Source organism: Juglans microcarpa x Juglans regia, chromosome 3D, assembly GCF_004785595.1.
Source record: "Juglans microcarpa x Juglans regia isolate MS1-56 chromosome 3D, Jm3101_v1.0, whole genome shotgun sequence".
In the NCBI taxonomy this organism is placed as follows: Eukaryota; Viridiplantae; Streptophyta; class Magnoliopsida; order Fagales; family Juglandaceae; genus Juglans; species Juglans microcarpa x Juglans regia.
The window spans coordinates 39,706,118-39,731,772 of NC_054598.1; the positions used below are offsets into that span (position 1 = coordinate 39,706,118).

Genomic DNA, 25,655 nt, shown 5'->3' on the forward strand with positions numbered 1-25,655 from the left:
TGGATTGCGGCAAGGGGATCCGTTGTCTCCTTTTCTTTTTGTTATTGTTATGGAGGCACTTGGTCGGATGGTGAAGGTTGTTGTTGAAGGAGGTTTTTTAGCCAGTTTTTCGGTTGGTAATGGTACTAATGGCTCTATCATAATCTCACATCTCTTATTTGCAGATGACACTGTCCTCTTTTGTGAAGTTGATCTTGGCTAGATTCAAGCTTTATGAGCACACTTGTTATGCTTTGAAGTCGTGTCAAGGCTTAAGGTGAACCTTGATAAGTCCGAGATGGTGGCGGTGGGTGTGGTGCCTAGAATCAACAGTCTGGCAAGTCTCTTGAGTTGTAAAGTTTCTTCTTTGCCTATGAAATATTTGAGTCTTCTGTTGGGGACAACCTTTAAAGCTAGAGCTATTTGGGATGGGGTTATCAGAAAGTTGAGAAAATGTTGGCTGGTTGGAAACAGTTGTATTTATTGAAAGGGGGTCGACTCACACTGATTATGAGCACTTTAACTAACCTTCCGACCTATTATTTCCATTTCCGTTGCCTATAGGGGTGGCGAGTAAGATCGAGAAGTTATTTTGGGCTTTTTTGTTAATTGGAATAAAGTTTGCTCCCCAATCTCGATTCGCGGATCGGGAGTGTGCAACTTGAGGACTTTCAATAAAGCTCTGTTGGGGAAATGGCTATGGAGGTACCACTTGGAGGGGGATTCGTTCTGGAAGGAAGTTATTGACTTTAGACACGGAAGTGCTTGGTGGGGTTGGTGTTCCAATGTAGTGAGGGGGCGGTATGGCGTGGGCTTGTGGAAATTTATTAGGAGGGGTTGACAGTGTTTCGAAAACCATATCCGTTTTGTGGTTGGAGAGGGTACTAGAATCAGGTTTTGGCATGATTTTTGGTGTGGAGATCATGCTCTTGATAGGGCCTTCCCAGCTCTCTATAGTTAGTTAACATGGATGCTTCTGTGGCGGATCTGCTTACGTTTTCTCATGGTTCTCACTAGTGGAATGTCCTATTTAATATGGATATTCATGTTTGAGAATTGCATACCGTTTCATAATTTTTCGTATTGATATACTCCACAAGAAGTATAATGGCATAGGGGGATAGGATACAGTGGAGGTCCATTGGCAGAAAGAAGTTTACAGTCAAGGTGTATTACAAAATATTGACATCACAAGGTAATGTACCCTTCCTGTGGAAAAGTATTTGGAGGTCTCGCTTGCCTTCCAAAGTAGTTTTTTTTGTATGGACTGCTGTTCTTGGGAATATTCTGACCACGGACAACTTAAGGAAGAGGGGACTTATTGTGATGGATTGGTGCTATTTGTGCAAAAAAATGGAGAGTCGGTGGATCCCTTATCATTACATTGTAAAGTTACAAGAGTGTTGTGGAATGAGATCTTTAGAAGAGTTGACGTCGCTTGGGTAATGCCATTGAGTTTGCTTGATTTACTTGCTTGTTGGAAGGAAACTCAAGGTTGTCCCCAAGTGGCGGCAGTATGCAAGATAATTCCGTTGTGCATTATGTGGTGTACTTGGTCGGAAAGGAATGCGTAGTGCTTTGAAGATAGGGAGCGCACAATGACAGAGCTTCAGAATTTTTTTGTACACATTATTGCTTTGGTTTTCAGCCATTGTGCTTAATGGAAACAATGTTCATGACTTCTTATCCTTAATTTAGCAATTCTAGAATGTATTTAGGTGTTCTTTTATATACCTCCTGTGTATATAGGCTATGCCGATTTTATTCATATCAATAAAATTTACTTCTTGCTTATTAAAAAGAAAAAAAGAGATCGAGTACTTAAGGAGCTGACAATTTATGGTGGGTACTTGCCAAGAAAGGTATATTTTCGGTTTGTTCTTTCTATAAGGCCCTCACTCAATCGCAAAATAATCACTTTCCATGGAGAAGGATTTGGAGAAATAAGGCGCCTCCTAGGGTGGCATTTGTTTGGACAACGTCTTTGGGAAAGATCTTGACGATGGATAATTTACGGAAATGCAAGGTGATAGTAGTGGCTAGTGCTGTATGTGCAAACAAAGTGGTGAGACTGTGAACCATCTTCTACTACATTGCGAAGTTGTTAGAGCGTTATGGGATGATGTATTCAGACGGGTAGAGCTAGCCTAAGTTATGCCTGCAACAGTGGTCGAACTTCTGGCATGTTGGACGAGCTTGGTCAATATTCCTCAAATATCAGTTGTATGGAAGATGATTTCTATATATATATATATATATTTTTTTTTTTTTATAAGTAATAAGAAATTTATTAATGCAAGTAGATATGCATAGCCCAAGTACACATGAAGTATACAAGCGGAAACACCTAAATACAAGCCATGAAACTAGGAACTAGCAAAGTCTAAAAAGGAAACATTTAAAGAATCCCCATTCAGTACAAGAGTTTGGTGCATTTGGCTGGAACAGAATGACCGGATGTTCGAGGACAATGAGCGTTAATTGGAGGAGATTAGATTATTTTTTGTTAGAACCTTTGTTTTTTGGGCCAAAGCTGTAGATTTCAATAGCCCCAATTTTCATGATTTTCTTGTTTCTATTTCTTCTTCCTAAACGGGTGTTATCTCTTGTATTACACCTTGTGTACTTGGGCTATGCCTATTCATATTAATATTAATATAATCATTTACTTATAAAAAAAAATATATGTACAAGTAATCAAACAACGAACCTATTGGTTGGAACTTGGGATTAAGTTGAGTTGAGCTGAGCTGTAGAAGGTTCTAAAGGACTTTATGCATGATGATCTATATAAGAATGTAAATAGAAGACTAGGAAATGAGAGAGAGATAGTTCCTACCTATCAAAAGAGAGAGATAGTTCCTTTTCTTTTTCCTTCTTTTCCTTTCTGACGAAAATCTCATTTATTTTTCAGTTGATTCTGGCAATCACCTTTCAATTTCTGGCACATCATTATACCTTGTGTTGCTTTATCTTGTTTTGTACTTCTGAGCAGAGCAATAAGGTCTGTGGAGTCAGATAAAAATGCTTATACACATGTTATTGAGATTCAACAAGCACTGGTAAAAGTTTATAGCATCCTAATGAAGTTAAGATTTTGAATAAGGTAGTATTTCATTCGCTTATGACTTCCCTTTTTTTATTATACTGGAGGTGCACATATTGATTGTTCAAACCTCTTATAAGTTATTTGCAGTGTCTTTATCAAATGTCAGAAGCTGTCATCGCAGTCGTTAAACCTGAGGTATTTTTTTTATAATTACTTTTGGGATGATGTTAGATTAATTATGCAGATAAAAACCAGATAAATCATTTATTTGTTTGAAGACACTGATATTTCCATCAGCTGGTTGCTTCAGAGCCATGGTGTCTGTTGGGACTACTCCTAGCCTGAATTTGATGGAGGGCTTGACTGGGGTCTATTTGGACCTGTCTATGTTGAACTTTCTATAAATCCAACTTTCAAATGGTAGTAACAACAACAACAATGACAATGATGACAATAATAATAATAACAATAACAATAACCATAATAATAATAATAATGAGTTCCTATAAGGTATAAAATTAATAACATAAAACTGTTGCATTGTTCCATTGAAGGTATTGTTGCCCTTTGATTAGAAACCAATATTTCTTCCATAGGCTAAGCCCACTTAGGATGGCAGGTGTGTGTCCGGGTCAGACTTAGTAAGGTTTAGTTTTGTTATTGTAGTCATTTTCTCCTTTTAGATTTCTTTATGGTTATTGCATTGTGTATCCAGATGAAGTCTTACATTTGGCTTCAAACTGCCGATGGTTCAATTCAACAAGTAGAAGAAGAGGTTGCCGTGTTTTGCCCTATGATATGCCGGGAAGTAATTCAGACAGGCATGGGATCTTCCAAAAACTATGCTATATCACTTCCACAACGAGTCAATCCTGCCATCTTGGGCTTAGTTCTTGATTACTGTCGATTTCACCAAGTACCAGGTCGTTCTAATAAGGTCTGATGCACCGTTTCGCTATGGTGATGTATTTTGCACTTTTTAGACAACATTTATTCCCCACTTTATGATTAAGGATTCTCTGACATTTAAGTAATCTTCAGAAATGAAAACTTTTTATCATGATCCCTCCAGGGAGGTTCTCATACTATTTGGTTTGTAGTTAATTCGTTTATAAATTTAGTATCACTTTTTCCCCGAAGTTTGTTAAAAAAAGATTACTCGCTTATAATAACTATTTGTGGCAATGGCGAATGCAGTAGATGGTACATCTTATAACTGAATATTTTAACTAAAATTTTAATTTGATATCTCTTGATATAGGAACGCAAAAATTTTGACGAGAAGTTTATTCGGATGGATACGAAAAGGTTATGTGAGTTGACGTCTGCAGCTGATAGCCTCCAATTGAAACCTTTAGTTGATATCACAAGCCGAGCACTTGCTCGAATTATTGAGGGAAAAACTCCTGAGGAGATTCGGGAAACATTTCATTTACCTGATGACCTAACAGAGGTGTGTGTTGCTAGAAAAAAGTCAATGTTCTAATGCCTTCTCTGTTAATGCTTTTTCATGTATATTCAGTTTTCTCCAGGAGGAGAAGTTAGAGCCCCTGAGAAACATCACTGCTGATCCACGTATCCGGCTTCTGAATCGATTGTATGCAAGAAAGAGGAAAGAATTAAAAGAGAGAGAGAAGTTAAAGGTGCTTATTTTCTTTTCATCTTGTTTTCTGCTTTTACTATAATTGAGTTCTTTCTTTCTTTTTTTCTTTGCTGAATTTTCTAAATTTGAATTTTAACTGAAATGGTCACATTTCAATTATTTGGTTGAAGCACTTGAATGTCCATTTATATGTTGGCATTAATAGAAAATGGATCCTGTATGTTTCAGAATGTCGAAATTGTGGAGGAGCAGTTGGATGACCGCTCGGTTGATGATCTCTTGTCATTTATAAATGGTGGAGATGGAGGTATATGACATAAACGATCAATTCTCAATTTCAAATATAGATAGCTTACTTCTCTTCTTCTTCTTCTTTTGTGTGGGATTCTTAACCTCCTGCATCTTATCCATTTGATTATCAATCCCTGGATTGTGTTAGACTTTGCAATGGTGCAATTGATGAATTGTGAAGAGTCAACAATTGATGCTTGTAATTATCTGTATATGCTCACATTTTGAAGATATGAAGACCATTTTGTAAATGTTTTCTGCATCTCTCTCTGGTGATAAAGACAAGCATGACACTTTGGATGGATTTTTTTTTAAAGGTAATCAAGAATTTTATTCATAAGGAGGCATGGCCCAAGTACACAGGAAGTATACATGAGAAGTATCTTTTTTTTTTTTTTTTTTATAAGTGTAAGTATATTAATAAAAGAATAGGCAAAAGCCATGTTCAGTACAATGAATGTCCTAGTTAAGTAGGAGCATTAGAAACAAGGAAAGTATGGAAATCTTGGCCATTAAAGTTAACGGCAATGGCCCAAGTACAAAGAGTTCTAAAAAAGAAAGCATTTAGTTCCTCCATTGATCTTTCTTTGTCCTCAAACATCCGTTCATTGCGTTCCTGCTATAAACACCACATAGCGCAAATAGGCAACATCTTCCATACAACCTTGATCTGTTGGTTACCTCTTAGATCTGTCCAACTAGCCAACATCTCCACTATAGACTCGGGCATAACCCACCCCAATCCTAGTCTTTTGAATACTTCATTCCAAATCCCTCGAGCTATATCACAATGTAGTAGAAGGTGGTCCATAGATTCACCCTCGTTCCTGCACATGCAGCACCAATCTGCGATAATCACCCCTCGTCTTCTCAAATTATCTGTTGTGAGGATCATACCCAAAGAAGCTGTCCACACAAAAAATGCTGATTTGAGAGGCCTTGTGTCTCCAAATCCTTTTCCAAGGGAACTGAGTTGGAGGTTCTTGTGACAGAGATTTATAATACGAGCGAACCGAGAATAATCCTTTTCCCGTATGTATCCAACACAACCTATCAGCTTGATGGTTACTGCATTTGAGTGAATACAAGTGGCTGAAAAGAGTTGCAAAATTGTCAACTTCCCAATCATGTGCTGCCCGGCTAAAATTAATGTTCCATTGTATTTGTTCCCCCACTAACACCATAACTTCTGCCACAGAGACATCATTGGCACTTGCCACCCTAAAAAGAACAGGAAATAGATCCTTTAAAGCACCGTTACCACTCCAAATATCATACCAAAATTTGATCCTAGTCTCATTTCCAAGACAAAATCTTGTGTGCCTGGCAAAGACCCCCCATCCTTTTCTTATATGTTTCCACAAACCCACACCATATGCCCCACTCACTTCATTGGTACACCATCCCCGGGCAGCGGGGCCCCACCCCCGCTTCCGCTCCATCCCCGCATGTTGTGGGGGGGGGGGGGGGGGGGGCAACCCCTCCGCCCTTGCGGGGCGGGGTCGGGGTCCCCCGCCCCGCATCTAGGGCCCTTAGTGGGGGCAGGTGGCAGGGAGGGCCCAACCCCGCCCCACATTTCCCCGGCCCCCATTTATATATATATATATTATATGAAAAAAGCTACATGCAACCGCCCAGTGCACTCGCTGGGTAACCCCCACCTAATTTAATAAAACACACCGTTTTACTTGAAGTTAGGTGTGTTGGACTTCTCCTTGGACTTCCTTCCTTGGCAGAAATATCTCCAGCATTATTCTGAAGGGCAAAATGCTGCGTCAAAGCAGCTTTAGTTGCTCCACTGGCAACACCAGAATGATCGTGATAGGCTCCCCAAGCAAACTACAAACACGAAAGCTGAAGGAAACAAGGGGGAAACCAGGTCCATCAACATTCCAAAATCATTCATAAGATCTGTGATTAAACGCCACATTTGGGCATTGCTATCCAAGTTTGAGCCCTGGTAGAATGTGAATAAAATGCCTCCAAGCATTCCAGTTAGGTCCGTAAAAAGCCACTGAAATGTGGCACCAATTACAGTCGCAGATTTCTCTCTAGCTCCAATAGCATTAAGAAGAGCTTGTGTCGAGAGCATAGTCTGAATGTACGTTGAAAGGCCCTGCAGTGAATCCCAAACCTTTGGATGGAGAGAGAAGGGGAAGCGGTAATGGTGGCAGTTCCGAAGAGCTTGGTAGAAGAAGAACCATTCCATTCTTCTAAGATGACCTCAGTAGAGGACGATATTGATGCTTCTATGAGAGAACTGAGTCAAAGTCCCTCTGTCTCCATCTGATCCAATGAAAAGGAGAGGACCTCATCAGTTCTAGTGTTGCCATAAATGTTAAGCGTTTTGGACTTCTCTTTTTCTTTTTTACTTTCTGACAGATACTCACGTGCCACATCAAGCGGTTACACGCTGGTTGCAAATCCCGGTTGTACGTAGCAATTCTCATATTATATACATATATATAAACATAAATATATATTTAGATTTTACAAATTGTGTATATATAAATATATAATACAATTTGTTAGACTTGTTCACAAAATATGTATTGGCAAATTTAAAAACTACATAATTTAAAAACTAATACACTATAATTTACACAGAATATGCACTAGCAAATTTAAAAATTACAGTTTAAAAATTAATACACTACAATTTACACAAAATATGCACTAGCAAATTTCTAAATTATAGCCATATTTACAAAATTTAAATTTATAATTTGGATCTAAAAATGTATTTTTAATTACTTTTGCACTTATAAATAATTTTTAAATCAAATAAATGTAGTATTTTTTTTTTAAGTAAAAAGACCAATCCGCCCCGCACTCCGCCCCCGCATCCCGGGGGCGGGTAGCACCCTTAAATTCCCCCCATAATTCTCCATATTTACTCTCAATCACCAGTTTCCATAAAGCCTCAGGTTCTTTATGGCATCTCCACAACCATTTCCCAAGTAGTGCCCAATTAAAAATTCTCAAATTTCTAATGCCCAAACCACCAGAAGAGATAGGTCTGCATACTTTTTCCCACCTGACTAGGTGGAATTTAAACTCTTCACCCAATCCTCCCCACAGGAAATCTCGTTGAAGTTTCTCAATGTGAACCGACACACTTGCTGGGATAGGGAATAAGGACAAAAAATAGGTCGGTAAGTTAGATAACGTATTCTTTATCAAGGTAATCCTACCACCTTTTGACAAATACAATCTCTTCCATCCTGCTAATCTACGCTCTACTTTCTCAATCACTGTATCCCATGTAGAAGCTGCTCGCGAGGCAGCCCCCAATGGAAGCCCAAGGTATGTCATTGGGAGTGAAGCAATCTTACACCCCAGAGTATTAGCCAACTGTCTTAGACGCTGTACACCTCCAATAGGTACCATCTCTGATTTATCCAAGTTCACTTTCAACCCTGAAACTGCTTCAAAACAAAGAAGGAGGACCTTTAAAACACGGATCTGATTGTTATCTGCCTCATAGAAGATAAGAGTATCATCTGCAAACAATAAATGTGAAATACTAATAAGTCCCCCACCCGGGGATCCTATCGAATAACCACTCACACGCCCATTTGCAACCAGGGCTGAGGTCATTCTGCTCAAAGCCTCCATTACAATAACAAACAGTAATGATGACAGCGGATCTCCTTGTCTAAGGCCTCGTGTGCTGTTAAAAAAACCTGTTGGACTTCCATTTATCAGAACTGAAAATTTTGCCGTAGATATACACCAACGGATCCAAGATCTCCATCTTTCCCCAAAACCGCACCTCCTTAGGAGATCAAGCAAAAAATCCCAATTAACATGATCATACGCTTTCTGCATGTCTAGTTTGCAAATAACCCCAGAACTACCAGCTTTCAGTCTACTGTCCAGACATTCATTTACATTAAGGACCGCATCTAGGATCTGTCTTATCCTTTACAAAAGCATTTTAAGGCTTTGAGATTATCTTTCCCACTACCTCACTAAGGCGATTCACAAGTACCTTAGAGAGGATCTTATAAACCCCATTTATTAGGCTAATGGGTCGGAACTCCCTGATCTCTTCAGCCCCAGTCCTCTTCGGAATCAACGCAAGAAAGGTGGCATTTAGGCTTTTCTCGAATTGTCCAGCCGAATGAAACTCCTGGAACACCTTCATGAGATCATCCTTTAATACCTACCAGCATGTTTGAAAAAAACCCATGGAAAACCCATAAGAAGTACCTAACTAGGGCTTACAACCGAAAGTAGAAAATCATGGACATTTAAACCACTAAAATCAAGGACCCCCGCCCATAAAGACAAGGTTTTAAAGAAGAAAACTTTAAGCTCATCCATTGTCCTCTCGGGATCCTCGAAGCTTCTATCATTTTACTCCCTCCAAATCCGCCACTTGAGGATTGCTTTTGAGTCCTCTCCAGCTTGCTAGAAAATCCTCCAGCCTACCAGGCATGGCCCAAGATAATCCTAGTTTCACAAAAAAATTATCCCACAAGGTCCTGGCGATCTCACAATGTAGAAGCAGGTGATCTACTGATTTCCCATTTTTCTTACACATGCAACACTTGTCCAAGACCGTTACTCGACATTTTCTCAAATTGTTTGTAGTAAGAATCTTGTCTAGGGATGTTGTCCAAACAGAAAAAGCTGCTTTTAAAGGGGCTTTCGTCATTCATCTATTCCTATGGAAAAGGTGTCATGCCCTGGCTAGTTAGAACTTGGTAGAATGATCTAATTGTGAATCTATCTTTCTTTGCCCTCAGTCACCTTGGTGGAATACAGTAAGGCAAAAAACTCGATGATAAGCCCCAACTCCCAATCTTGTGCCACCCTAATGAAATCTATATTCCATTGAGGGGAGCCATGAGAAAAGAACAAGAGATCAGCTACTGAAGCATCCTTTGCTCGTACAAGGTAACAAACTTTAGGGAATGTTTCTTTGAGGCTTTGTTCACTACATTGTGCCAAAATTTGACTCGAGAACAATCACATAGTTCAATACGTGCATGGCTTAGGAAAGTCTCTCACCCTTTTCTAATGTGTTTCCACAAACCCACCCTATATGGTCTACATACCACATTCGACCACCATCCTCCCCAAGACTCCGCAAATTTTGAATCTATAATTAACTTCCATAGCCCCCCCCCCCCCCTTTTTGTTGGTACTGCCATAACTATTTACCCAACAGAGCTTGATTAAATTTCATCAAATTATGAATCCCCAAGCCACCCCTAGATATTGGTGTGCAAACAATTGACCAGTGGATGGAATTTAAACTCGTCTCCCATCCCTCTCCACAAGAAATCCCGTTGTAGCTTCTCAATACGATATGCTACCTTTGTAGGGATTAAGAACAAGGACAGAAATATGTTGGTAAATTAGAGAGGATACTTTTGATAAGAGTAAGGCCTCATTTGTTTTCACAACCATTCTCATCTCATCTAATCATTACTACTTTCCCAAATTCTCACACAAAATAAAATAAACAATTCAACTTTTTAAAATCTCAAAATAAAAATAATATTAAAAAAAATATATTGTAAGAATATTTTATTCAACTTTAAACTTTTATCTTAACTTATTTCATCTGTGAAAACAAACGAGGCCTAAGCCTACCCCTTTCAAACAAGTATATCCTCATCCAAGAGGCCAATCTACGTTCCTCCTTTGCAATCACAACATTCCAAATCCCCTCCGATTTGAATGAAGCACCCAACAGTAAGTCAAGATACTTAGTAGGTGGAGAAGATACCTTACATCTCAGGAGGCTAGCTAAATTCATTGCATTGGGAACAACCCCCATCAGCACCAATTCAAACTTGGCAAGATTCACTCTCAATCCAAAGACAACTACCCATGATTTGCTCCACAAAAGATGAGAGTATTATCGACAAAAAACAAATGAGAAATATCAATAGAGCCATAATCACCATTTCCCACTGAGAAGCCATCGAGGAAGCCACCTTCCACAAGGCTCGAAATAATTTTGCTAAGAGCTTCCATGACAATAATGAAACGTAATGGAGAGAGTGGATTTTCCTGTCTCAAGCCACAGGAGGAGTAAAAGAAACCCACTAGCGAACCTTTCACCAAGATAAAAAAGTGAGTTTTAGAAATGCAAAATGCTACCCAAGCATGCCATTTCACCCCAAAACCACATCTTGCAAGAAGATAGAGCAAGAAGTTCCAGTTGACATGATCGTAAGCTTTCTTCATGTCTAGTTTGCACAATAATCCAGGTTCTTTAGATTTGAGTCTTTTGTCCAAGACTTCATTGACTATAAATGCTGAGTCAAGAATTTGTCTACCTTTGAAGAATGCATTTTGAGGTTTTGAAATTAACTTCTCCATCACCGCACTCAATCTGTTCACCAGGACTTTAGAAAGGATCTTGTACACTCCATTCACTAAGCTAATAAGGCGGTAGTCTCTGACATCCAAGCACCCCCATTTTTTTAGGCATGAGAGCTAAAACAAGTAGCATTTCGACTTTTATCAAATCTTTCATTAGCATGAAACTATTGAAACACCCTTACGGGATCATCCTTGATCACTTCCCAACAAACTTGGAAGAAACCCATGGTAAAAGCATTAGGGCCTGGAGCCTTGTCACTAGCTATGCTATGGATCACTTTACCCACTTCATCTTCTTCAAACAGCCTCTCAAGCCACCCTGAACCCTGTTGGTCTAATGATTCAAAAGTTAATCCATCCACTTTTGGTCTCCATGTGTACTGTTCTGAGAGGAGGTGCTCATAATACTATACAATGTGGTTCTTGATGACTAGCTGGTTCGATGAATGGGCACCATCTACCATCAAAGCCTCGATTGTGTTGTTCCTCCTATGCGAATTAGCCACCAGATGGAAAAACTTAGTGCACTTATCTCCCTCCTTTAGCCATAGCTCTCTCGATTTTTGTCTCCAAGAGATCTCCTCCATCAATGTTGCTCTTTCATGTTCCGTGACTACCTGGCTCTTATGGATTCTCTTGGATTCAGAGAGAGGTCTTGCCTCCTCCTCGCCCTCTAGACCTTGTAGCTCCTCCAAGAGAGAGCACCTCTGGTGGGCCACATTTCCAAAAACTTGTTTGTTCCATTGCTTCAAATCATTCTTCAATGCTTTTAGCTTTTTGGCCATTACGAAACTTGGAGAACCTTGGAAGTAATACGACGACTACCATTGTCTAATCATGTCTACAAAACCGTTAGTTTTAAGTCCCATATTCTCAAATTTGAAATACCTTATGCCTCCTTGGATGCATTCACTGTCAAAGATGATAGGGAAATTATCTAAGCATAACCGAGGTAGTCGTTTTTGAAGTACATCTGGAAAATGTAACTCCCAATCTGAAGTTATAAAAAACCTATAAATCCTCAACCAAGATGGGGTGTTCACAACTGTTGGACCATGTGAACGTGCCTCCAATTAAAGGAATATCCATAAGCTCATGTTTGAAAATGAAGTAAGAATAATCCCTCATAGCAGTGTTAATGTGATATGCACCCGATCTTACTCTTGGGAAGTGGGTGACATTAAAGTCCCCCTATATAGCTTGATGGATTTTTGTTCTCCCATGCTTAATGGAGGAAGAAGAAAGAAGGGCACATTGTATAAATGAATTCTGGATGTTAAATATGAGACAATTGTGAGATAGTTAACTGGTTCAGGTAGAGAATCTTGTGAGATGGTACCCATAACACTCTCAATCTCGTTGAATGGTACAGACAATCTAATTTTTCTGTATTTGCACATAAACCTTGGATGCTATTGAAACTTATAGTAACCGAATAATGAACAAATTTTGGGCTGTAGCTGCATTTGCATGCAGATTAGTTGATTAAAATAATTTTGATTTACAAGAATTATCCTTTCCCTTGTTGTCGAACTCTATGGTATTCATGGTTGCAAATATGTTTACTTCAGTTCGACTATACATGATATATTTAGCATTGCGGATGGATTTTTTTACGACTGACACAGAAGGCTGTGGTTACTGTTATTATTTTGACAAATTGTACAATTTTCAATGTTTATGCTTTCTGTAGCATTTGATGTAGTCCAATTGTAAGTTTATATAGTTTGCCAATCATGCTCTAGCTAAGGTGACCATAATATGGAAAAATATTGCTTTGGGCATAGGCATGGCTGCAACTCTTCCTTCAATGAACTGCGTGCCTGTGCCCTGATTTTTTTTTATTTTTTATTTTTTTATTTTGGTTAATGGTTCAGTTTGTTGATTTCTTTTTTTTTTTTTTTTTTTTTTTTTTTTTTTTTTTTTTTTTTTAAGGAGTAAACCAAATTTTATTGATCATAAAAATAGACAAAGGCCCAAGTATACAGGACATATACAAGAGCATTGCCCATTCGTGCAATCAAAGTCGTTGATTTCTTGGTGATACTTGATGAAGTTGTTGCTTTTGTCTGCATTCATTGGCTTGTTGGAACATTTGAGAGTACGTATTCTATTATAGCCTATTTTGTTAATCGTTTTGTTACCTAATCTTTCTGTTCTGCAGATACAAAGGGGGCCAGAACCAACAGGAGTAAAAAGAAAAATCGGAGGAGAAAAGATCAATCAAAGGTTGTCACCTCTCTCTGTGTGTGTGCGGGTGCTAGTGTGAATGGATGTGCATTCATTATGAGGTTCTTTGTGTTTGTGCCTAATTTATTATCTCATTGTTTGTTGCTGGGTGTCTTTTGATGCTTTAGATGTTGCACGATCTTTCTTCTGCTTGCCATGTTGGGAAGGTTAGCAATGGTTTGTTGGCATCTTCCAGTACATGTTCAAAATTTCAAGATTCTGCAGTTATGAGTTTTTCCCCAAAGGTCGAGTTTGATGATGGTGATATTGATGATGGTATAGATCCTGCTATGAAGGAAGAACTTGACAGGTTAGATATCAATTAGGTATCTAGATTAACATGATGAATTTGGGTTTTTGCTTCAATTAGATTATTTCAATTGTGTTTTTAATTTCCGCGTGAAACAGAAGATTATTTAGGTTCAGGACTATCAGAACTAATGTGAAATTGCCAATACAACTCATTGCCTCAGAATTGCTTCTCAAAATTATCTTTGTTTACTAGAAGAGTTAGTTTTGCTTCTTAAATTCCACCTCAATCATGTTTCTAGTCCAAACAATTTTGATGCCACCCTGGTTTCTCTCCCACCACAAATCAAGATATCAACTTCATGAAGGCCCAGAGTTAACAGGTTAATCTGTGGAGATTAATTAAGGAGCAGTAATTTGGGTATAGATGCTGTTAGTGTTAATTGGTTAGAATATTACGTCTTTGAAGGACTGGTGGTTATTTATTGTCTGTCAGAGGTAACTTGGTTTGCGCCCTCATCACATGTATCAGTCTCTTGCTCATCTTTTTTTTTTTTTTTTTTTTTTTTTTTTTTTTTTTTTTTTTGATGAATTAAGAAAATTTTTATTAAAACGAGCGTCGAGTAACAAAGCAAAGACAAGTACATAGGAAGTATACAAATACTGAACCTAGTTACAAGTACGGAACTAGAAAATGAAACAAGAAAATCATGGACAGTAGTTCCATTAAATACAATGGCCGAAGCCCCAGTCTCCTGCTCATGTCTTGGTTGACACTTTCCTTGGATAGAAAGTTTATCATTTGTTAATAGTATTTATGTAATCTCTTTTTTTTTTCTAAGAATGAGTATTATCTCATCTAAACTTGCATTGTATTGTTTTATGCAGGGAAGTGGAGGATTTTGCACGAAGATTGAATTCAGATTGGCCAGAAAGAATGCAAGAAATTTTATCTTTGGGCCAAGAAAGAAGGCTGATGTCTATATGCATGGGTAAATATATGAGTATCTTGCTTCTTCACTCTTCAACTTTTTTTATAGTTTTTCATTTCTTTACTTCCTGCTGCTGAAGCTTTCAGTTTAAACGTTTCTTATTTGGTTACTCGTTTCTTTTTTTTATATTAATTAGTTGTTCATGTGAACAGGTGTAGACCAGAGGTGATGAATCAATGGTAGATAACTCGTTTCTACCATTGGTCAGCAACTTGGGTGTTTTGGAGAAGATGGCGATGTGGAGGTTGCTGCTGTCAAAGGCTAGAAGAGTTCACATTTTTCTGTGTATATCATGTGAGTAGTTTTGTTCGTTCTGCGATTACCCAAATGCAATCTCTTTCCATAGGCGTCTTGTATGTTGGAAAAGAAGAAAGGGCAAAATAAGGTTAATGGAAAATGTAGTTGGTAATCTAGCGTGATCTGTTTATTTCTCTTAACGTTATTTGTTGTATCAGGTGGTTTGTAATTTTCTGCAATTGCCGTTGGGTGGTTCATGTAGTATGTACTTCTTTAGATTATGTCAATTTCATTATATTTATTTAAAGAGTAAATCTATTCATCATCATTTCTTTCATCATCTTATGATGTGATATTAGATGATTGGAGACTATTTATTATATTTTATTTGTGAACCTTTCATCATTTCTTTCATCATCTTATGATGTGATATTAGATGATTGGAGACTATTTATTATATTTTATTTGTGAATCTTTCATCTAATGTCATACTATGAGATGGTAAGAATTGAGATAATAAGTAGTATTACTCGCAATCATGTCTACTGCAGCACCTCACGACTAAGAAACCTTGGATAGGCCTCGTCAAAGACTCCAATAGAAACCACCCCCTTAATGATCACTCTTCTCTTAACAATATATTGGACAAGAGAACATAATATTTATTCTACTAAGTTAATCCCAATTTCTCGTATTTTCTATTTACATTTATTTGACTGATAAGCATCTAGGACTATATTTTTTAAGGCAATTATAGGAGTCCCCACTCCCAGCCCTACTTACTGTAATTTAGATTATTATAAATAAGACTATTGCCTAAAATAATAATAATAATAATAAATTAAAAAAAAATACATTGCTGGGAAAAATACGTAGGCCTAAAACGGAAGTTCACAGGTCTTCACCGGAAGTACAAGTATGGTTATGCTGCAAAAAATGATCCTGCTAACCTGGAGATCAGATTCTAGCAGGGGCTAAGGAAACTAAGGTCCCAAAGTGTTTTCTCTTATTTGATTATTATAATTTTCTTAAATTTCTATATAAAATATAATAAACAATTCTAACTTCTTCAAATTTTAAAATAATAATACTATTAAAAAATAATATTTTAATAATATTTTATTTAATTTTTATTTTCATCTAAAATCATCTTATGTCATCTTACCCTCCAAAATCATTTTGATTTTGACTGGGGTGTTATGAGCAACATAAGTTGCTCCTGGTGTTCTTGAACATTGTGATTCCAAAATTCGGTCTTTTGTTCTATGTTTTATTTGAACATTGCGGGATTTCCAACTCTTTTCTTTCCTCCTGTAGAGGAAAATAAGTTTAAGTTGTACTTGTTTTTGAACTTTTCCTGAGCAAGTTGTATTTGAACTTGTTTTTGGATACTGTTCGTTGTGGATGATAAATCAAAGTCCACTTGTTTGCTTCGTTATATAAACGTAAAAAATAAAAACTAAATGCCCTTAACACTTCATAAAATGTATTTATCAACGAATACAGACGACAACTCATTCCTTAATGCGGTAAAATAAATCGACGCTCGCATCACCAGACACTTGTCAATTATTTTATTTTATTTTAAAGCGCCAATAATTTTCAGTCTCTGAGTCACACCTTATCCCCAGAGTAATATCTCCTGAAAGCTTTAGGAAGATAGACGGGCAACAAGAACCCAAAAAGATTGAAGCACCAAAAGGCCATGTTAGCAACGGCGAGCCCTCTGCCGGCGTGTGATCTCCTTTCAAACCCTCCCGATTCCTCCTCAACCTTCGAGAACTCACTCCTCAGCCAGTCCACGATGGTAAAGATCCTCCTTGTATTAAAGCAAACCGGCACAAACACACGTATTGGCAACGAAAACCTGTCCGAGAATGTTACTCCTTCCATGAAAACTTGGCTAGCGAGAAGAAAAACATGCGGTGTAGCGGCCTCGATTCCTTTTTTATCATCTTCGTAGATGCCATGAACTATGTATGCTATAGGGAGGAAAAGACCAATGATGGCACCAACAAGTACGTAGATGCGAAGAAGCTTGTTTTGAGGGCTAAAGATTGTAGGTTCCTTTGAAGGGTGGAGGGTTGGGAATGCAACCTTGGAGATAAAGTACATGTAGAAGAGGGAAAATAAGACAAAAGCTAAGTCTTCAGGGTTTACCATGCCGCTGGCCGATAAGATGATTATGAGAGCGACGGCGTTGAGATGTCGGAAAGAGAGGAAGCCGACCTTCCGTGGACTGGTTGGGTTGAACTTGTTATTAATCTTCGAGGCCTCGTATTCTTGCTCTTTTGGAAAGCTAATGTCATTGCTTGTTGGACCAACCTCGCCGGACATTTTTTGTATTTTCTTGGGGAGGATCGTGTTTGATCTGCTTTTCTTGATTATGGGTTGGACGAAAGAGTTTGGTTAGGATGTTCTTGCCTGAGAAAATAGGTTAGTCATTGGATGAAAGAGAAGCTAAACTAAAAGAAATGGCCCGGAAGCTTGCTGGCTTGTTCTTTTTCTTCTCCTCTTTCAAGGGTAGGACGGGGGAGAAAGAAGGAATTAGACTAGGCTTCTGATCAGTAGTTCCTCCAGGAGAGATGGGGAGACGAAACACAAAGAGGGACGAGGAGAAAATTTAAAGGGCAAGGGAAGTAGGAGTTAACGGATGAGTTGGGCTCCATGTGGTTAAAGGTGAAGAAGGTGGACAAGTGGCAGTTTTGTAGGAGTATATTGTAAGGAGGACGCGTGGCATCATTTGGATGATGTTTTCTGGAAATTTCCTGCCTTTTTATCACATTCTCAAATGGACAATTAATTTAGGGGCCATGTACCGCTGGCGTACTACAGTGCATTTAAATATTATATAATTTTATTAATAATTAATTCCTTAATTATTCTTCCCAGATCAATAAAAGAGGTGACACCGTTGATGAAAAGATCAAAAGGCTTGACGACGAACTTAGTAGATATAAAGAACAGACAAAAAGAACAAGACCTCCTGGTCCTGCTCAAGAAGCTATTAAAGCTCGAGCCGCGAGGGTTCTTAAGCAAAAGCGAATGTAGGTGTCTTTTCTCATGTCATTTCCTCTTTTTTGCAATTTTATTGGTGTATATGATTCTGTAACCGCTGGTAGTTCATATAAAATTGTTCCTCTCGAAAGAAATTTGCATCTAGTGGGCAAAACACAGACAAGGAATTTTTTTAATCTTCTTGCTGGAAAACGACGTTTATTTTATGATGTCTTTTTAAAGGATACAGCTTGGTATACGTATGGTGTCCCTTTGGTTCAGGATATCAGGACACGTTGAGTTTGGTGTTACAATTGACATTGGCTAATAACTTACTCTGGGATATGGAAATCATATATTGGCTCACCGGTTGTACTAGTTGTAAGGGGATTTTCCCTCCCAAGGGTCCATGCAGCAGCCCATGAAAAACCACAAGGGCCCAACCCGGCACAATGCTCCTTCTCCAAGAGCCACCCCCCCCCCCCCTTCTCTTAGAGAATACCTGGCCCACGAGCTAAACCAGCCCGAGAAACAACTCTAACACGGGAAAGACGAAGGATAGGGACAAATGGGACTTGAGCCTTGGTATCCCCGGTGACACCTAACACTCGAGGACTTGTGCAAATAGGTGGGCGGGAAATGCGGATAGCCCTTGATTCCCTGATAGAAGGTATGGGGCAACACAGTGCCGATCATCCACTAGCAAGGCGCCATTTGGAGAGCCACGCCGCATTAATAACGCCATCCCTGGCCCCCACGCCACATTACTGGTGCCACCCCAAGCTTCATGCTGCATTAGAGGATCTTGACCGAGCTGTAGTGGGAATGACGTGAACCCCTTGACATGGGGTAAGGGATGTTCCCCCAGCAACCTAGTATAAAAGCTGACCCCCCACGTACGAAGGACTCTCTCTAAGCTCTTGCACTCTAGCGCAAACTACTAAAGAGATCTACTGACTTAAGCATCGGAGGCTCCTTGGCCACCACCAAGCCCCCATTTTGTCTTCTTGAATGTGCAGGTATAAAGGCCCAAACCCGAGTTGTTAGAATCAGGCCCAAGGCGTACGAAACACGACTTTAACACTAGTATTAATGCCAGTATTTGTACCCACTTCAATTTTAAAACTTCCTACTTCTTGCAGGACGTGCATTAGACTTATGTGGTTCCCTAAGGTTCTTGATTGATTTATGAATTGTAAAATTGCTAAGGATATGATCGGAGTGAAGATAGATCCTTTGATATTTAAGTTAATTTAGTTTGTTGAGAATGGATAATATGAGGATGATATGGTTTGTTTTGTTGGTCTGTATGGTGTATATAGCGTTTGAATTTATCCAATCCATTAATCTTCCGGACAGGTATGAAGGACAATGGGACATGATGTGCAATCGGACATTCAATCTTGATCAAGTTGCCTTTGCTTCTGAGGGTATTAAAGATGCCCAACAAACCGTATGTACCTGTTATGTATAGTAATAAGAAATACATCTAACATAATTCAAGATGCAAAACATATTGTGTAAATGTGCATTGGTGACACCGAAAGATTACATGATGCACATCTATAAAAATGAAAGATGACACCGAAAGCTCCATGCTTCTCTTCAAAGTGGAAGAGAATAAAACGGGATAGCAAGGAAAGAGTTAAAGTGACTCAGAAGGAGGATGAATTGATTAGGAAAGGGATAAGTTATTGGGTTCCAAAAAAATATTCATTTTGACTTTTTTTAGAAAGCTTTGAACCAGATTTTTAGTTTATAGTATCTTTTTTATATATTTGGGACTGGTGCTAGGCTTTTGAGTATTAGCCACAATCTATATGCATCTGTTTCAGTTTTTTTTGGAGAAATTACGGTTTTTTCTTTTCAGTTTTCTTTTCTATATGCAACGGTTTTTTCTTGGGGGACAAATAGGAATTTTCCAAATTTTGAGAAGCTATTATGGGTTTCAGGGACTGTGGGGTTGTTTCCATTTTTTTACAACCATAAAGATCTTTGTTTTCATAACAAGTTGAGCTTTATCGACAATAAAAAAGGATGTACTAAAGGTGCATAGGAAGTGTGAAGGATATACATCTAAGCAAAAAAGAGGTTTAAAAAGGCTTTTAGTGAGGAATTTCAAGTTTTTTGGGAAGGGGGTGGCGTGGAAGTTTTTTGGATGTCTTATAGGAGACCAGGGAGTGAGGGGGGTGGGGGGTGGTTTCCAAATTTATGTCATGCAATTGAGTGGCTTCCTAAGAATGTACTTAAAACTGGAGGGTCTTCACAAACTGACTTGACCTTTAAGACTTGTGAATAGTATTCTTATGTGTCATCCATTGCCTGAGCAAATGCAACTGAATGTTAGGATCGGTAGCTGTTAATTTGTAGCTATGTTTATCCATTGCATGGACTACAGCAAACTAATGCTATGGAATGGGCCACACTGTATATAGAATTCTATCCCTTGGTGCAATTTATATGGTTAAATGCATTTAAAACGTAATTTATAATACTGTCTGATTTATAAAGTGTGACATGCAGAAAATGTACTTTTATGATGACAAGTCTGTTTTCAGATTCTCTGTTTATAACTTGGGTTTACATGATTAATCAATTTGGATTAAGTTTCTAGTGTCAACTTGCCTGGTTGTTGAAGTAAAAGATTTGCTATATGCTGCATTAAGTTCCAATGTGCTGGGGTTGTGTTATATTCACCTGCAAACATTTGTTTTTTCTTGGTGGCGCCCTAAGCAGCATGGTTCAAACAGTTCAGGTGGAGCTTAATCTGTAACCTGACTAGAACCAGCTGCCTACCTCACAAGAGGTAGGGGAGGAACCATTTATCACTAGGGAGGGATTCTTTATATTAATCTAGGCTCTAGGCCCAAACACTCATTACTAGTCAATCAGGTTGTAAGACAAATGCTCTGGGTCATGTTTAGGGAACCAGATAGCGAAGTCAATTTTGTATTTTGCCACAATTTATTTATTTATCTTCTCTCCAGATGTCAGCTTTAAAATCTGCAAACCAGGAGTTGAAAGGAATGATGAAATCTGTGAAGATCCAAGATATAGATGTATGTAATCTTTTGATCTTCTTTTTGTCCATCGTTTCTTTCTTTCCTTTGGAATTTTCTGGTGCTGAACAGATATTTTTGTTCTTTGTAGAACTTGCAAGATGAGTGATGGACCTAATGGATGTCAGTAATGAAATTCAAGAGACCCTGGGTACTGGTAGAAGTTATAGTGTGCCGGATGACATTGATGAAGAAGAACACATGGGTGGTAAGCTTTTTATATATGTAAAGGTTAAAGTTTGAGGGAAATATTCTTTAGGATTGTTTTAAAACATTAACAGGATGTTCCTGATATGAATTTGCCCATTGACTATTTGATGTCAGAACTACTAAATCCCGGAGGTACTGTTGAAAGCTTTCTTGTTAGTGTGTCCACAGGACAAGATTATAGGCATTATGGTCATTCATTAGTAGGATGAAATGGATTCATTAATCTAATCTGCTTATTCTTAAGTAACTCGTATGACCAATATTGCAAGGAAAGTCATAACTCATTCAATAGCCATTCCTCACTTTCTTTTCCGTGGGAAAGATCCCTTCATTTCAAGAGAAAAGGAGGGGTAAGGCATTGTACTTGCATCTTCTGCATCTATATATTCTAACTAATTTATTTGGGTGCAGAGCTTCATACTTTGGAAGCGGACATGGGAATGAAAACTGAAGCTGATGGAGTGCCCTCTTATCTCCAACCTAATAAAGAACAAGAGAGAGTTTGCTCAGAGTGAGGAGAGACTAAAGAAGATATTAGGTATATGATTTTAGGATAAGATTATGAAACCGTTGACGTGTCTCTTTCTTATTGGAGGGTGTTAATCCTGCATTTTCACCTCATCCGGTTTTAAGATTTTCACTAAAATCAATATCCACCATCCATTCTTCCCCTTACAAAACCTGATACGAACATGATTATACCCCTTTCTGTCGAGTAATGATACAATCATGAGTTTTGCATGTGCCGCGAATTTATTTTGAAAAATAGTGGAGTTCACTATTAAAAAATTAGTTTTTTCATGTGAATCTCATATTTACTCATCTTTTTTAAAATGTTTGGGCGACGCTTGCGCATTCTATGACTCTAAATATCATTTCTCATTTCTGTCTCTCTTGCCATCTTGCCCGCTCCTGTGGTTCTTCTCTTCGCTCCCTTACAATCTGTTTAATTGAAGATCAGTAAGTGCCCTCCTCTCTTTTCCTATCTGATCTCAAATTTGGGGTTTCGTCTGTATAATTAGAATTTGTAAGACGGTGGGATTTGATTTGTTTTTTAGAAAGAAGAGAAAATGTTTGGGAGTACTACGAGGTTCTTGGATTGTCAAAGAACGATTCGCAGGATGATCTCAAGGAAGGCTTAACATAAAGCAGCCATCAAGAACCATTCGGACAAGGTTGGTGACCTGGAAAAGATCGTTTTGATTTCTCTTTCTTTTCGATTTTTTTTTTTAAATTAAGATGTGGTTTTTGTTAGTCGATTTGTGACGAATCGGATTTGGGAATTATATATCGGTTTTGGTGCAATTAGTTTTTATTGATTCTGTTCTGGTGTTAGTTTTGTCATGTCGAATTGTACAGATCTATTGGGATTGTAATTCTCTTTTTTATGATTTATATTTTTTGTAGTGTGGGCTTTGGTTCTTTAAATTTTGTGGTACTTATACGAAGGTCAATGAATGTCATTATGGAGATCATGGATCTGTGAATTGATTGTTTGTGCTTTATAGGTTGAGGGAATTGTGAGAAATTAGTTATTGCCAATATGTATGCTTTGTTATTGGTTTTGTGAAGTTGTGATGTTTGTGAAAAGTATGGCGCCTTGCTTCTAGCTCACTGCATTGGCATCAAACTTATTTCTGGGTGATAACATACAATATCATTTTCTTCTAAGTAAGACAAGGGGAGCCTTTTTTTTTTTTTTTTTTTACAAGTAAGACAGACAAGGGGAGCTAAGGAGGGTGAGGGGGATCCTTCCCACTCGTAGTAAGATTAATGATGGGAGGAAATATAATTGGCATGCTTTCAATAGTGAGTATGGATGTGGCTCATTTTTTGAGATTATGTTCTCTGTGCTTGCCATGTAGTTACTGACTTGAGCCATAGATGATGTTGCTGATTATAGGAGATGTTTTCCAATCTATTGTGGTGTGTTATTGGTTGGATTTTGAATGGCTTGAAGTACCAGTGATGAAACACTTTTTCAATAATGAATTTACCCTGCTCTACCTTTGTAGATTCGGTTATGGCTAAGCAGGGAGCCAATGCTTCGGTGATGTTATGGTTACTTTCAATTTGGTCTTTTCGTCTTTGCAATGCACTAACTCATTGAGACACTGAGAATATGATTCTTTTATGCGTTAATTTATTGTTGTATTTAGTTTCATTTTAGCTCTATTAATTGTTTTTGTGAGTGGATATACTGAATCATGTCAAATTTGGGCAGACTTTTAGTTTAAAGAGCCCAAGCTTATGAGGTTCTAGGTGATCCAGAGAAGCGTGAGATCTATGATCAGTATGGAAAGGATACTCTCAAGGAAGGAATGGGTGGTGGACATGACCTATTTGACATATTCCAATCTTTTTTTGGTGGCAGCCCTTTTGGAGGTATGAATCTTGGGCCATGGAATACATGCGGTCGTTTATGAAACATAATATATGGACATTTTGCTGAGTTTTTTTTTGTGTCCAGGTGGTGGAAGCAACAGAGGCCAAAGGCAAAGGAGGGTAGATGATGTGATCCATCCCCTCAAGGTTTCTTTGGAGGACCTCTACAATGGAACATCCAAGAAGTTTTCCCTCTCTCATAACGTGACCTGCTCCAAGTGCAAGGGTTTAGTATTCTATTTATACGTTTTAACATGTTAGGTATTTTCTTTCCATTCTTCTTATATGGGAAACTTTTATGGTATTTGGCAGTAAAGGCTCCAAGTCAAGTGCTTCAATGGAATGTCCTAGTTAAGGTTCTTGAACCAAAATCTCCATCAAACACCTTGGGCCCTCTATGATAGTGCTGTACAGAAACCGATGGGACCTACCGTCGCCAACGCAGACCGGCCATTGGAGTCTGGAACTGGCCCAAACCAGCAGAGAACCAATCGGCTGACGGTATAAATTTAATGAAATGGACGCTGGCCAGTTTGGTCCCAATTTGAACTAAACCCAAACCACCGAACCGGCTGATATATATACTTGAGTGAAAAGACATCGTTTTACACCTACCGTTTAAAAATAAAATAAAATGAAATGATGATGTTTGGTTTAATACACCAAACGACGTCATTTGGCTTTAGGGTTTAATACCCTTGTGTCCCCCCTCCCATCTCCTTCTTCTTCTCCCCTGATTGAATCTTCTCAGAGTCTCTCTCACGCACAGCTACCGCTGCTTCTGCTAGTCTCTCCTCTCTCATGCCACGGAGCCTCTCCCTTGAACAACGGACGACATCCAGCTCACCCTCTCTCTCACATAGCGTAGCTCACCTCCTTTAACCTCCCCTCCCTCCCTTTCCCTCTCTTTCGTTAACCTTTCCTCCATCACTCATCTCGCTGAGCTCTCTCATCTCGCCGCCCATGGAAGAATCTGGGACTTCAAGTGGTTTAATGGCTTAATGCTGTTATTTTGTGGATTTATTAGTGTTTGGTGAATCGGTGATGAGAAAATCGAGCTTGTCCATTTTTTGTGTTTGATGATAGAAAACTTGATTCCCCAAATTGCCGAACCGATTGGTACTGACCGTCAAATTATGGCCGATTCTCTTTCTCACTATCAGTTGGTTTCGGTCGAGAATAGCATATTTTCTTCCTATCGGTGTGGTTTTGGTTTTGGACCAAAATTACATTGATATATTCGGTTTTCAGCTCTACTCTATGATCCAGCAAATGCAACATGCTCGCAATGAGTGTAAGGGTAATGGTGAGGCCATCAATGACAAGGACTGTTGCCTATAGTGCAAGGGAGAGAAGCTTGTCTAGGAGAAGGAGGTTTTGGAAGTTATTGTTAAGAAGGGTATTCAGAATGGATAGAGGATTACATTCCCTAGAGAAGTCGATGATGCAGCGAGGCTAATGTGTCCTTTTCATATTTCTTTTATATGCATTTTTTCACGTTATAAAATATTTTTGTTGTTTTTGGAGTGCTAATGTGGTTAGTTTGTTAGAAATGGGGAAAATTAATTTTTTATATTTTTCTTTTCCATGTAAGACTGATATTTGGCTATTAGTATGAGTATTTGACTCCTTTTGAGCCTACGATTAGAGAAGAAAATGTAGTTTTTTTAATAATTTCAATAGCATTATCTTGGCTTAGTAATTTGGGATGTTACTCGCATGGTGCGGATGGGGTACCCCCTTCCTACCCCCTGCATGGGCGGGGGAGGTTTTGCCCCCCGAACTTCGACCTCGCACCCCGCACCCCGCACCCCCCCTCTACAGAGTTGGGCCCTAATGGGTCTATCAACATTGAAAACCTGTTTTTGGGCCATTTTGGGCCCAAATGCCATTTTTTTGTCTAATTTTAAAAAAAATTAAATACATAATACAAAAAGTTAAACTTAAAAGTTCAAACATAAAATTTAATGATCTCTAATAAAGTTACTCAGTTATATGTTCTAACTAGTAATTGTTAAGTCGTAACTAAT

The 25,655-nt window shown here is 38.5% G+C and overlaps 3 protein-coding genes and 1 pseudogene across 3 annotated transcripts; 3 read left to right on the forward strand and 1 right to left on the reverse strand.

Annotated features, from left to right (window-relative positions):
• Window positions 1-3,187: 3,187 nt before the first annotated feature.
• Window positions 3,188-15,299, forward strand: LOC121254085 (SKP1-like protein 21). The gene is made up of 9 exons (XM_041154047.1): window positions 3,188-3,223; window positions 3,744-3,965; window positions 4,290-4,481; window positions 4,561-4,671; window positions 4,860-4,938; window positions 13,432-13,532; window positions 13,625-13,806; window positions 14,634-14,717; window positions 14,890-15,299. The coding sequence occupies exons 1-9, from the start codon at window positions 3,188-3,190 to the stop codon at window positions 14,918-14,920; spliced, it is 1,038 nt and encodes a 345-aa protein (XP_041009981.1). The 3' UTR covers window positions 14,921-15,299.
• A 1,289-nt stretch (window positions 15,300-16,588) lies between these two features.
• On the reverse strand, window positions 16,589-17,311 carry LOC121255324. Its single transcript, XM_041155586.1, has one exon. The coding sequence runs from the start codon at window positions 17,309-17,311 to the stop codon at window positions 16,589-16,591; it is 723 nt and encodes a 240-aa protein (XP_041011520.1).
• Window positions 17,312-17,641: 330 nt separating this feature from the next.
• On the forward strand, window positions 17,642-22,318 carry LOC121255325 (annotated as a pseudogene).
• A 945-nt stretch (window positions 22,319-23,263) lies between these two features.
• Window positions 23,264-25,266, forward strand: LOC121255326 (dnaJ protein homolog). The gene is made up of 4 exons (XM_041155588.1): window positions 23,264-23,295; window positions 23,480-23,625; window positions 23,711-23,852; window positions 23,938-25,266. Exons 1-4 carry the CDS (start codon window positions 23,264-23,266, stop codon window positions 23,978-23,980), a joined length of 363 nt encoding a protein of 120 aa, XP_041011522.1. The 3' UTR covers window positions 23,981-25,266.
• Window positions 25,267-25,655: the final 389 nt, after the last annotated feature.